The sequence below is a fragment of the Diabrotica undecimpunctata genome, chromosome 5, assembly GCF_040954645.1.
Source record: "Diabrotica undecimpunctata isolate CICGRU chromosome 5, icDiaUnde3, whole genome shotgun sequence".
Lineage (NCBI taxonomy): Eukaryota > Metazoa > Arthropoda > Insecta > Coleoptera > Chrysomelidae > Diabrotica > Diabrotica undecimpunctata.
In genome coordinates, this window is record NC_092807.1 from 81,272,804 (window position 1) to 81,287,749 (window position 14,946).

Consider the following 14,946-nt stretch of genomic DNA (forward strand, 5'->3'; position numbering starts at 1 on the left):
TATATATATATATATATTATATATATATATATATATATATATTATATATATATATTATATATATATATATATATATATATATATATATATATATATATACAATAGAAATAAAAGCAAAAACGTTTTATTTTTGTAATTTGCCGAAATTTGAGTGTATCTAAATGATATATTTAATTACATGCTACTTCTAATTTGTTGTTTAAAAATATTAAATACTTTTCTTTTTTCTCTTGTTTGATTGAAATTTACGAATGATTATAGTTCTATTTTTTATTATTACATTACCTATTTTTTAATATTTGTTGTTCACTATATTTAAATTTTACTTTGTTATATATCAGCCTTATACATTATTTTGTTAATGTTTAATATATTGTTTTAACGCGTTCTTTATTAACTACTCCTCTGTTTTTATGTCGAACATAAAACCGTCCACGATTTAAACAGCTTGCAGTCAGTATGCCGCCTCCACCGCACTGCAGTGTCTGTCTGAGTGCATTGCGCCCACCCCCACCGCAATGCACCACGTGTTTACCGCCTTTCGCGATTTCTTTTGTATTAGTTTTGACTGTGAATATTTGGAACCGACCTCTGCCGTTATATACCTACTGGTGTATTTTCCCTTAGGATTTGGCATATCTACTGATGATGTATGTTTTTTCCGATACTATTGTACATAAAAATCGAAATAAAAAACAAAATTTCGTTCAAACAGTTAGAAATCGAGTAGGGTTATTTTAGATGATTACATTACAATAATTTTTTTTGTTATGGTAATGTTTTTTAGTAACAAAAAAAATAAGAAATCAATATCAATTTGCGCTTTTAATACATTTTGACAATAAAAATACTAATAATAGGGAATGTTCTGTAAATGTTTGGAGTTTGAATTTTTTTTTATTGTAAAACAATTTAAAAAATCTAATAGTTATAACAGGGGTCCATATTTATTTTGATTCTTACAGTTTTTTTTTGTTTCAGTACTTACTTCAGCACTTCCTCGTCAAGTGAATAGCACTCCCATAACTTACCAGAGTATGAACTCAGGCCCAAAGGTCTCATCTGGCAGTTCGTAGGTTCCGCGGCCCTTTTGCCGCCTCGCGTAAATGACTATGGCCGAGGGTACAGTCGACTCTTCCACTACCCACGACAAAGTTAACAATAATCACCCACTGGTAATCAATCATAATCATCGTTTTGCTGGCAAGCTCAAGAAAAGGAAGAGATTGAGTCAAGTTCTGGATAAGCTTACTGGTAAGATATTGTTTACAATTTATTTTTATTTAGTTCCCTTTAGACTGTGTTTTCAGTCACTTCACAATATTGTATTGTTATGGCTTTATGGGTCACAGTTCATTGGCATATTCTTATTCTTATTATGTATATATATATATATATATATATATATATATATATATATATATATATATATATATATATATATATATATATATATATATATATATATATATATGACATTATATTAGCAGATTCAATCGTTTCTATATCTTTGGTATTTTTGTCTTTTATGTTTTTTATACTACAAGTGTTGAACTTGTTTTAATTTCTCGTGCCATTTGTCAGGTATGGACAGATATTTTCAATTCTAGATTTGATTTTTGACATCCGGCTTGTGAGTAGAAATGTGACGCATTTTTGGGGTTATTATTACTTTCATTTAATTCATCAAATGTTAAGAAAATTTTTAGTGGGCAACCAGTATCTTCTGTGTTAATTGTTGATGCTTCTGTTCATTGTTTGTGTTGAAGAAAGTTGGGTGGTAAAGCGGATTGCTTGAATACAACAGATAGTGCTTCTTGTTTGTCTGAAGTTGTTAGATCATTTGTAGTTATTGTGTCAATATGGTTAAATGTTAAATGTTTTTGAACCTTTTATTTTCCTCTTTTTTTTTGCCATATATTCCTGATGGACGTAGACGAGTCAATTGACGACATGTAATTGGTCCAACTTTCATTTTTTGCATGCTTTATTAAAAATCTAGATCTGGCCCTTAAAGGTCTAAAATTGTTCAAATTATCAGGTGTATTATACTTCTTGAATATATAAAAAGCATGTTTTGTTTTCTTTAAAGCGGATGCGATTTTTCACTGTTACACCAAGAAAGAGGAGGTTTTGTGATATTTTTGATTGTTCCTATAGAATCTCTGGCTGCGTCTGAAATTATGTCATTGAAAGATAATAGTGTTGTGTCTATATTATCAGATATAACGAGATTTGGTATACATAAGCTTACTAGGTTAGAGTATTTTTTCCAATCAGCTGACTTTAATTTTCACGTTTCATATTATGGTGGTGTACAGGTTTGTTCGCGTTTTTATGACTAATTAATATTTAAAAATGATCACTGTCATATAGGTGGTCTAATGTATTCCACTGTAGAAATGAAGCTGAATCGCTGATAGATAAATCTATGGAGGAAAATGTGCTATTATATGCATTGAATCTAGTAGGTTTTCCTGTATTTAATAAAACTTGTTTTATGTTATTAATTGCTTCTAATAAGATTCGCCCATTTTTATCAGTTTTTGGGTATACCCATGCGATATTGTAACAGTTTGTGTCAACCAAAATTAATTTTGGGGCGGAATTTGTTTAATTACATTTTGAAGTTCTAAAAGAATAATTTTGTCAGGATGTGCTGATATGATACATACGCTGCATATATTGATTTTAAAATCATGTATTGCCGAAACTGCTGCTGCTTTGATATTTGTATTTGACGGAATTTGTTTGGATTGGATGGTTGTGTGTACAAAAATTCCGACTTCACCATTGGATATTTGCTGGTTTTACTTGATTGGCTAGTTTTACTTGATTGTAGGAAAGACGAGTTTCTTGTAGACATAATATTAATGGTGACAGTTTATTGATTAGCATTTTAATATTTTCAATGTGGCTATAATAGCCATTCAAGTATCATTAAAGAATGCATTTAATTGGACTATTGAGATAAATCGTAGTGGCTTTCTTCAGTGGAAAAATATCTATGTTGAATTTATTTTCTTTATAATTCTTGTACTATTATTTTTCATGCCTTCATTATTTAATTTTGAGTGAATCATTTTTAATAAGGTGAATAAGCCGTCAAAATCTTCTATATAGTTTTTAGCTGTGATTTCAAGAAATTTGGATACTATTGCGTTTATAACGAAGTCACATAATTTAGTGAAATGTAGAGTTTATGATAGAGATGCTGTAATGTCTTCAATTGGTTTTAATTTGGCTTTGACATCTAAAGCCTTTTTCTTTTTTTTGGGTGCATTTTTTTAAAGTTATAAAAGTTTCGTTTAGGTTTTTAGTTTCTGAGATTTCAGGAGATGTTGAAATTTGCCTTTGTGCTGTATTGGTTGTTTTTTTTATTATTGCTGTTTGTTATGGTTGAAGGTATATTGTGTACTATAATCGAATCATTTATAGTTGGGATATCTGCAGCAATAGGGTTGGAACAGTGGGTTGTATCATCTGAAATGTTTGTTACTGAATTATTTTAATTTACTTTCATTGATTACTACTTTTTTACTATTTTAGATTAAATAAAAACTTTTGTTTTCTACACTTCCATAAAATTTATTAAAATTTATTTTCGCTACAGCTGTTTCAGCAGATTGCGTTTATTAAGTGCTGTTGTTTTTATTATGAATCTCCACATTATAGTCTGTAACTGAAGCTGAAGAGAGCTGTTTATCTCAAGATAACCATTCAGAATTATATCTATATTTTCTAATTTATTAATTTTCCTAGATTCTACCAAAGATAGCTTGAGGACTTTATTTTCAATATGAACTTGGTAATTAACAGAATGATTATGACTAATGATCAAATTGATGATCAGTTAATTATAACAGATCATCAGTATAATACATAACCAAGACATAATGAAGATTTTAGTTTTTGGTATGGTTTTATTAAATTTTATTTATATAACTATTCCTCATATTTTTTTTATTTTATTTTAATAAGGCTTTATTGTTTCAGGAGGAGGTTCATCACCCTACGAGAGCGAACCTTCACCAGAGAACCCTGCAGTGATCAACAACAACAACATTATAGAGGCCTATAACCATAACAACAAAGGTGATATCACAATCGATATGGCAATGCATGAAAAACAATACCGGCCTGAGGTATTTAAGTTTGATATTCCCGATAGGGAAAGGTATAAAACGATTAGTGAAGACGAAGATGTATTCAGTCCTGCGAGTTCAAGTAATAAGTCCCCTCATAGCTCAACCGATTCTCCTCAGATTCGATTTAGTCCGCTGAGAATTAAAGATGATACGAGTCCGAGTCCACCATTGCTTCAACGAACAACAGTTTGTCCATGTTATCAATGTGTTACGGGGGTCGTTCTAGGCCACCATCCATCGCCTCTTCATCCCTACGATAGATTTTTTCCCGCATCACCCATTTCACCTTTGACACCGTCGTCACCAGCGCCTACATATAGCTTTGAGCGATATTTGCATTCAAAGTACCTGCCTGATATTTTTCGTAAAAGAAGCCATTCAGATTCTGACTTGCCTATATGGTTTGAAGCCGCTAAAGCTGATAGAGCTAGGGCGCCCCCTTCTTGGCCACATCCACTTACTTTATCTACTGGATGTGGTAAGGGTTCTGTAGATTCAAACACATGGTCTCCGCAAGAATCTCCGCTAGATCTTTCAATGAAATCGTCCAGAAGTCGAGAACGGTTGGAATCTTTGGCACCACCACCATTACAATTACTTCCTCCTGGATTCTTACCTCCGCGTGGTCCTGTCTCAGTACCTGTTGTAAAAGGAGACGTAGCTTCTCCTACTACAAAAGAGTCTGTAGCATCCAGATACAATTTAGAAGTTTCTCCGGTTGTAGAAGAAATGCCGCCTGGTTCAGATGTAGCATACGTCTGCCCAGTTTGTGGTCAGATGTTCAGTTTGCACGATCGTCTGGCCAAACATATGGCTTCAAGGCACAAGAGTAGACAAAGTAACGGCGAAACGGCGGCCAAAGCTTACTTGTGTGAAGTGTGTAAAAGATCATTCGCTCGCAGTGATATGCTTACACGACATATGAGACTGCATACTGGAGTGAAGCCTTACACGTGCCGTGTTTGTGGTCAAGTGTTTTCTAGGTCAGATCATTTATCCACTCATCAAAGGACGCATACTGGCGAGAAACCTTATAAATGTCCACAGTGCCCCTACGCTGCGTGCAGAAGAGATATGATTACAAGGCACATGAGGACGCACACCCGTTTCGAGCCAGATCCTGTTGCTACTCAAATCAAGGCTGAACATATTAAGGCTGAAAATCATTGAGATCTGTACAAAGAGCACTTGAAGAAATAAATGTGATGTTCAAAGAGCAAAGGCTGTTCGTACTAAACGATATCACACTGATAAAATACGCTTATTTACAATATACATATATCTAAGGAATATTGTACATTTTAAAAATTTATTAATATAATTTTGAAAATTTAAACCTTCTCTTAACAAAAATTTCTGTTAATGAGGTGTTGTACTTTAATAAAAAAAATGTAAATATCGCATTTGTTCCCATCAATCATTAATTTACTATTGCAGTTTCTATCAAAAAAGGAATAATTCAAAGTTCCGATTTCAAAAGTGCTATTTTCAGAAAAACTTAGCCATTATTTATGCAGCTTATGTCTTCGAATGTTCAAGTATTTCTTCTAGTGTAAATATCCAGTAAACTATTTCTTGTGTTATTTTGTTAGTTAAAAGTAAGACGTGCTGACTAAAAATACTTGAGGGGCCAAAACTTGATAAAAAATGCGATGAGTAAGTTTTTAATTAGAGATTTAAATTAAACAAATTTTCATCTAGTCTTAGGTATGTATTGGTTTTCAAAAGAGTATTTTTAGTTTCAAGCAAGAATTTTGATCAAAATGGAAAACGTGACTTTGACCTAGATGCTATTGTTTTTATGGCCTTACAATTTTCCATAGAATTAATGTATTCTGAAAAGAGTTTTATTAAATACTATATATATATATATATATATATATATATATATATACATATTCCTATCCATTTGATGGGAATATTTATTCTAAAATTTTTTGTTTTTCTTTAGATTAAATTCTCCTTAAAGATTTTGCTGAACTGTTACGATTACTACGTAATTCATATATAGGCATTTGGAATAAATATACATATTTAACAACAAAAATAATGATAGCTACTTAAATTAATATATGGGAAAAATGCAAAACATTGTTAATACATTCGTGGGAACAACTAAAACTTTTAATAGATTTGACAGATTTTGAATTGTTTTGCATTTTTAATAATTGTAGGTGTCAACTCTTAAATTTCACAAGGTTCTCACGTGTTTTGTATTTTGACACGATTCTTGTACCGTTTGCCATTTTTGCCTTTTTTAAAAGATCTCACACCATTCCATATGTACACAAAATTGCCAGGCCAGTGTTTACAAACGACTAAACAATTACAAGGTATTTCAAAAATAGGTTTTTTAACTGTAAAACTAAATAAAACGTTTATAAAAGCAAATGACTGAACATAATTCGTTTGTTCTCAAAAAATATTTTTGAACACACAACGTGTATATTTGTGCTAGGTATTGTTAACATTATTATTCTAACTACTCTTAAATGTGCACTATTTTCTAGATTTTTCCTTCTTCCCACTTTTTATCAATAATTCTTCTGACTTCTCATCAATAATTCTTCTAGTTAGGTATTCATATTTAAGAAAAACTGTCCAATTATTTTTTTTAATCTATATAGCTTAAAATTCTGGACAAACACGTAATACACATAATGCAAAAAAATAATATAACTTTGCACTAATATTTATATCTAGCAGCTAGTAAATTGTATTAACTTTTTAACTAACCCTAAGTAACTAACAACTTTCACGTTTCGATGTAGTTTTAATCTATTTGATTCGGATATTGCTTTTTTTTTTCAAAACACATTGATTCTAGTTCAAAACACATTTTTGAAATATTTTGTATAATCGATAACGATAGGTAGAGTGCCAAATAAGAAGTGGCCAGTGGCTATACATATGCCCGGAAAATCACTCGTTTTTTATACACTTTTATAAGAAGATTCTTATCATTCGAAATAAAACGAAATTCTTTATAGAGGATTCAAATTTCTAACCGAATTTCTAATACTAAGTTTTATTAATATCAGAAATTCAAGGAATCTCGAATATGTAATTAATTGTTTTTTAAATAGTTACTTACGCCATGCTCGGCGTGTACAGAGTGGACCATTACTGCTGGAATAGAAAGAACCAAATAACAAATTATATAAAAACAGAATAACGAAATACAATGTATTGCAGTTGATAACGTAGAATCGAAATTGTGCCAAATTCAAATTATTGTTTCCTAACGCTTCTATAAATTTTACAATTAGACCTGATCCAGCATTGTTTTCACCCGTCTTTTATCACGATTTTTGTGTTAATTTTTGAAGGATCATCTCTTTTAATTAAAACGAGGTACGAAGTAGTGGAATTTGGTTCATAATACTTATCCACAATTAGTGTTAAGCAGATAAATATTAAAAATTATTTCTGGAAAGAAGGGAAAAGTTTACAAAAAAATCTTTAAATATTTTCATGACATTATTTTCAGGATTGTTAATAATATAGAGAATAAATCACAAGTTCTAAATGTAAGACCTTTCCTTTTCAAACGCACAATCATTTTATATGTCATTACTAAAGGAACATCCTGTAGAAAAATTCTGAATATATGACAAAATAAATTCTCGACAAGCTAATAAATAATTTTTTTTGTACTAATGTTGAGAGCATGATTGATTAAAAATACTATTCTATTCACGATAATTTCTCAACTGTAAAGTCAAATAGTAATCAGCATAATTTAGTAATAATTTAACAAGACTTGTTAGAATTAAAATATTCAGTATTTTATCAAGAGATGTGACAACGATACTTTTTACGTTAATAGATCGGTAGTTTTGGGTAGCTGTACTTTGTTTTTTAATTAATAAATATGCTAAGACTTAGCAAAAATGAAGTGTTTTTTGTCGCCGATTACAAAATTTTTATTTTAATTTCTGTTTTAATATGATAGACCATATTCAGTCATTTAACTCGTGTGTACTTGATGTGAATTTTCTAATTTTTCAGTATAATTTGTATAATTTGCATATGCTTATTTTATCTGTTGATAGATAATTTTTTGTTGTGGATTTTATCAAACTAAACAAACTTACTACCTTGCAAAATACCACTAACATGGCATTACAGAATCAGCTGGTCGTTTTTTATTTCTTTTATATAGTAGATATTGTTTTGGTAATAGCTTTTAATAAATATTCAATAACCTACAAAGTTGAAAAAAATGTATCAACAGATTTCCAAAGTGCCAAAAAATTCAAAAATTCATGACAAAATTACCTTCTATGAAATATTTAAGTAGCTATTCCTTTATGGTGCATTTTTTTGAAATAGCCATAGCCAAATAGACAGATATAGAGCTCATTTTTCTGTACTTTATAAATGAGTTTAGTGCCAATTACGATATTGTCCGTTCCTTATCGATTCCCTAGTTTCTAAATGTTATTTTTATTTTAAAATCTAAAATGAGATTTTAGGCAAGTGCCAAAGATTGGACGAATAAATGTGCAGAGAGCCATGGCAATAGGTAATTAGATGTTACCTACTGTAAATCCCTAGTGAAAAATTGCAAATCTATGTAATATAAAATACAATGATGGAAAAGGGTTCATGGGCTAAATAAAAGAAGATGAAAAACATACCACAACAAATTTACATTAGTCGTCTGAAGGAATAATAACCAAACAGGACCAGACGAAAGTTGTTCAATATTAAAACTACAATTAAACTTAGGCTTAATTCATTTTACTCCCTTAGATTATTTCTATAGTTGCATAAAACAGTTAATTTTAAAATAAAAACTAATCTCTAGATGACGAAAATCGGTATGTTTTTACCTATGTATTAATATTCAAAATAATTTAGATAACCAGAAGACTTTTCAAAGCAGATGATTCGTCGAGGTATACGGAATTATATATAAGCTGTTCCAGGTCAGGAATATACTGCCTTACCAAACTTCTCTTACTCAATTATATAACAGTTTCCTTTAAGTTCATGACACCAACATTAACGATGTCTGGAGTTTTTACAAGGGTTTCTGCCTTCAACTGTTTCTCATTTCCGTCTTCGACGATTCTTAGATTTTCGTATCTACTATCCATCAAGATATGCTTTAAATTCGTGCAAATTCCCATTTATACGCTGGATTCTACTTCGTAGTTGGGCTTTGTATATTTGATTTAGATGGGCGTCTCCATACTATTTTCCATTCGATTGATAAAATCTAATAATATCTAAGAAAAATATAGCCGTAAACTGTTAACAGCAATACTTATTAAAACTGCAGTCCAGGACTCTTTTCTTCTCATTTTTAATACCATTAAATTGACTGAAGCAGGAGGTGCATTAAGAAGATTGTCATCAAATGTGCCAATTTTAGTGTTATGCGATTATTTTAATAGACTCCGCAACTATTTTAATCTAGGTTCCAACCTATGCTTATAGCCAATGTACGAAAGGAAGAGAAATGTAAAGGTTACATAAGGGCTGGTTATACAGGTGTCAAAATATCAATACTCATGTTTAAATGAAACAACTTTCATTATTATTAAGGGAAACCATTAAAATAAATTAAATAGTTTTACTTTCTACCTTTGGCCAGAGGCGAAATATTTAAATTTACAGATACTGAACAAATAAAACCCAATAAAATACAACAACTTTAACAAAATACTCAAATGCCAGCAACTGAATTACAAACAAACACAAATTAGAATTAACAAATCTATTTGAAAGGATTTGTCAAGTTTGTCTCTCTCTCAAGGGCTACATTGCTGTACATAATTCCTTCCTCTCGAGGTAGGCTAATACCTATTTAGGCTTTTATATATCTAATATTTCGATATTGTAGTATTATTGCTTAAAAAGGTTTAACAGATACAAAACGATAATCCATCTTTAAATACTCTGCTTCATTCTCGTAATATTAATTTTACAACTATGTGTATAAATGAATAAAATAAAAAAGATGGATTTTTCCGGTGAAATATTTTTATTTATTGAATAACCAAATATAAAAATATTTTAATAAAACTTAGCATTATTAACTGTATGACGTGGCTAAAAATTATTTACCTATAAATAGTAGTGTTGTTTGTTATATTATTATATAACTATTACGTGAATAACGATGTTTTAAGTTTAAAACTAGGTATATAGTACTAACTGCTTGTTCATTTCATCCTAGATTGAATAAAGACGAGAACATTTTAACAGTTTCCATTCCTTGTGGCTTTTTGGTCTCCAAGTCACAAGCCTTGATCTTCTTTAATATATGTTGCAAAAAGTACGAAATTAATATCCAATAATACATTTTTTGGTATGGTCTTAGGAGGGAATTTAAATCATTTTTAATTATTTTATTTAACTAAACTAAATTTAAACAAAAATTTCGAATGATAAGAAAAAGTAACTAAGTGTGATCATAAGGAGCTTAAATTTGAGTCACTATTAGTGACAACTTGTTATAGAGGTATGTTCAAATGACATGAAGCAAACAGAATATAAAGACAAGAAACAATTGGATGATTGTAATGTGTCTGTCAAAAAATTGATAGGTTCAAATGTCCACCATATATTTACAAAAATATCAACATTTTTTGATCTACAAAATTATTTTTAAAATGTTTGTGTACCCAAGAAACACAAAATTGCTAGCTTGTCCTAAGATTCCTTAATATTACGAGTTTCTTTGTTAACATTCTACATTGATCCTGTTCTATTTATATTCATACCATTGATTCCACACATTAACATATAATTACTGAGATAGTAGTGTTTTGTCTTTAAACTGGTTTTTGATAATACGTGGTATAGTTGTAAACATTTTTTTTTAGTTAATATATAATAACGTTATTGTTTTAATAGATTTACCAGTTCAAGAAATAATTTTATTTTGACTTATTATTAGACCATTAAAATTTTTATGAAAGTGACATTGTATGAGAGTTTATTAATAATTTAAAACTTGTTTTAATGAAACGTGTGTTTCAATTTTGTTACAAAACTTTTTGATACCTCCGTAAAAGCTACTAAAGAGATTTCTAAAGGTAAGTTAATAGATATTTAACTTTAAATAAAATTGTTGATCGACATAAACAGCTCGGATAACTTATTTGAATTTGTTTATAGAACCTTTGATTTAATGTTCCGGAATTGTTTATTGCTGACGTTTTATCTCTAACAGAATTGTTTTGAAGGCGGTACGAGAGTTATTAATTATTTGTATTAATTAGCAGTTCCTGGAAGAAGTGCAATCCTTTTTCATCACTGCTTTAGTATAATATACTGCAACTGCGACTTCATATTTTACGAAAAGACTGACGGGATGGAAAAGAAAAGTTCGGCTAGCTTGTTTGTTGCTAGCTTTAACATTAACAAATTTAATGTCTGTTACAGCTGAAGACTAAACGACAAGAACAAACAATTCTGATACATGGCATATAAATCCCGAAAACAATGTTGCTTTAAAAATTATTGTCCGAGTACTATAATTAAATTTAACCAAAATATGTAAAATTTGTAGTATACCACAAAAACACAGGATGAATAAAAAGTAGAAAGGCTTAACAATATTTGTGTGTTTCTGAAACTATTAGGCTGTGAGTAACCTCACTTACATTTTTTGATGTTTTTTGATCAAATGACTAAACAGTGTAAATGACATCTAAATATCAGGGTACGAAAATGTGGTGGATATGTATATTTGCTATATATTATGAACGATATGCGAATACTGTGATATTTGTACATTTCGTTGTTTCTTTATTACTGTGAGAGTATTTTATAAATTTTATGTTCTATTTTTGATAATAACGAGTATTAATATTTATATTATCGAACGATTAAAATTGTCTTTATCTGTTCTTCATGTGTTTTGTTTGTATGGGGCATTAGATTACTAAATTAGTTAGTTTTATGTGACACATATTTGGTGTACTTTACAAGCACAAACATACATATTTGTACATGTTCAATCCGTGAAATTATATTTGTTATGGTTACAATATACGAATTTATTTCGATTTCTTTGCTATTCGACAAAAGACTAAAGCTAACAGTAATTTTTATCAACTGTTTGATATAAAATATGGGACATTTAGAATTTTTTATGTTACAGGTAATTTTATTCATAACACAAGTTTTTGTATGTTGGGATGTTGTACTAAATTAAATCCAAGATAAGTTTGCGCCTGTTTTTTTCATTGTATTTATATTTTTTTAACAATAATATTAATGCCTGCAATCAGTTATGTCTTATGTTTGTCTGCATATTAAGCAATTTAATTGCGTAATTTAAAAGAAACAAATCCCATTCTATGATTAACCCCGAACTGGCGGTTCATAATTCCATATAACTCTTTTCTTATTATTTTCAAACATCAAATATCAATTTAAATATTAGGTTTATATGGGATTAAAGTACAATAATTATTGGTTGTAATAAAAATTACATTTTTAATTAACAAATGTTTGACGTTCGATTTTATTTACAGAAATCGTTTTCAAAAAAAGGTTATTATACAAATTCTTAAAAATGTCTAACCAAAGATTTTGTTATTGGTTATGTTGTCACAAAATTGACATGCTGGACCTCGATCTTGTAGGCAATAGCATATAATAGCTGTACAATATTCGAGGGTGGTTGTTTTTACCCTAGGAATATTTAATTCTGACTGTTTTGTTCATTTTGTTTTACGTGTTAGTGTAAAAACAACTGTATCATTATTATGGTTAGGTAGGTTAATTGAGCAAAAAAGATTTGTGTTTGTGTGTATTGTGTGTTGCATATGTCTTGTGTGTAAGATTGTAGACAATGTTTTTCGGCCTCCTATTACCCCTCTATTTTTGGTGTATTCTTTTTGTTGACTTCTTCTTTTAGTATTGGCAACCAAAGTCTGTTGCATTCTGTTGATGGCTTTGTTACACACTTTTCTTCGAAAATTACTTCTTCAGCTTCTCTCGTTTTATGTCTGTTTTTTTTTTCATGAATATTGATGCATTTTGCATTGTAATCTGTTCTCGTTGTGTCAGGCATTTTAACATATCTGGGATTTATCAAGAGTTTCTGTTCTTGATGTATGTTTCGATAAATCCGAAATATGTTAACATGCCTAATACAATGAGCACAGACCACAATAGAAAAATGCATCAATAATTATAAAAAAATTTACATAAAGAAAAAGAGTCAAAGAAGCAGCGCTCATCCTACTCATCGAAGAAAACTATGTAGCAAACCCATCACCAGAAAGTAATAGGCTTTGGTTATCAATACTAAAACAGGAAGTAAATAACAAAAATATACCAGCAATCATCTATAATCTTACATACAACACATATGCAATACACATCAACACAAACCTATTTTTTTGCTTAATTTACGTACTCAACCACAATAACGATACAGTTTTTTACACAAACATACACCTAACACACAATATACAAAACAGTCAGAATTTAATATTCCTACTGTAAAACACTACCCTCGAATATTAGTAAAGCCTAATGTATGCTAATGCCTACAATATCAAGGTAGATAATGTCAATTTTAAAATGACATAACCAATAACAAAATCTTTGGTTATACATTTTTCAGAATTTGTATAATAATCTTTTTGAAAACGATTTCCAAAGTTTCCAAATTAAAACGCCAAACATTTGTTAATTAAAATGTGATTTTCATTACAACCAATAATTGTGACTTAATCCCATATAAATATAAAATTTAAATTAGATATACCACAAGAAACTAGTCTCAGAATCAAGTAACAAGTTTTTAAACTTAACTTTTATCTGTCCTAGATTTTTTTTAAGACTGGCAAGTTTATTGACATACTTTGATTTAAAAACTTCCATTTTATAAATTGCCATGATCTATATTAGTCTGAAGTATTTTATTTCCTTGCTTGGTCCACTTGCTTATCATTATTGCGCAAGTAATTATCTTGCATTATATCCATATCTATACCCATGTTTATTTTTATCTTTCTCTCCTACTTCTTGCTTCTTCCAGGAAGATACAATTCAGCCATTGGCGCAAATCGTAAAGGTATTGTCGGAATAAAGAAATTCCTATTATTATCTTGAGGTTTTTAACAACCTCGTATTTAGAAGTTTAATTAAATCGCCATCGATGAGAATTCTCTTGACTCTATACTTTTTCATATACATGGTAACATTCGATGTCTTAGCAAATCCTTATTAAAATGGATATTCTAGATACTTAAAATCACTTAAATAGTAATATATCCTACTACTGTTGAATATCTATGAAAGACCTGCTCTCTTTTCACACTTTATACAATTTTTCCCTTCTTTTATTTTTTCTTTATCTTCAATTGACGATCACCATTTGATGTTATATAGTTTTATTTGATATATTTATTTTCTTTTATTTCTTACTTCAATGTCCAGCACAATAAACTCATGTTGTTAGCTTAGAGTCATACTGACTATTAACTTGCAGTCCATAAATTCCCGTATATTTTCAGTTCTTGGTATGAAATATTATATTTGAGGATGATTTTGTCCGTGTATATATGTTGACTTTGCCGCTTTGGAAAAAATAATGTGTTAATAATTACCGCATTTAATATGACTGCTAGCTCCAAAATATCATCTTCAATATCATTTCTAGTTCCAAAGCTTAATCCTTTACATGTCTTTATACTGTCTTTGTACATGTCTATTACTTTCTTTTATTATTTTCTCCTTTAACGGAATATCTCTAAGTAACCTCCTAAGTATGAATCCCAATTTTTTTGTGAAGAGTGTAAGAAGAATATTAAGTTTAAAT

General features: G+C 29.6%; 2 protein-coding genes across 7 annotated transcripts in view; both read left to right on the forward strand.

Moving 5' to 3' along the window:
- The window catches only part of klu (zinc finger protein klumpfuss), a 319,177-nt gene extending 308,158 nt beyond the window's left edge, over window positions 1-11,019 (forward strand). For all 6 annotated transcript variants that reach the window (XM_072532132.1, XM_072532131.1, XM_072532130.1 and 3 more), the window contains 2 exons: window positions 982-1,254; window positions 3,997-11,019. In XM_072532132.1, the coding sequence (XP_072388233.1) occupies window positions 1,107-1,254; window positions 3,997-5,318 (1,470 nt within the window). In that variant the 5' untranslated portion in view covers window positions 982-1,106 and the 3' untranslated portion in view covers window positions 5,319-11,019. The remainder of the gene's footprint in view (window positions 1-981; window positions 1,255-3,996) is intronic.
- Window positions 1-14,946, forward strand: part of LOC140441417 (uncharacterized) — a 238,108-nt gene that overhangs the window by 25,456 nt on the left and 197,706 nt on the right. The window lies entirely within an intron of this gene.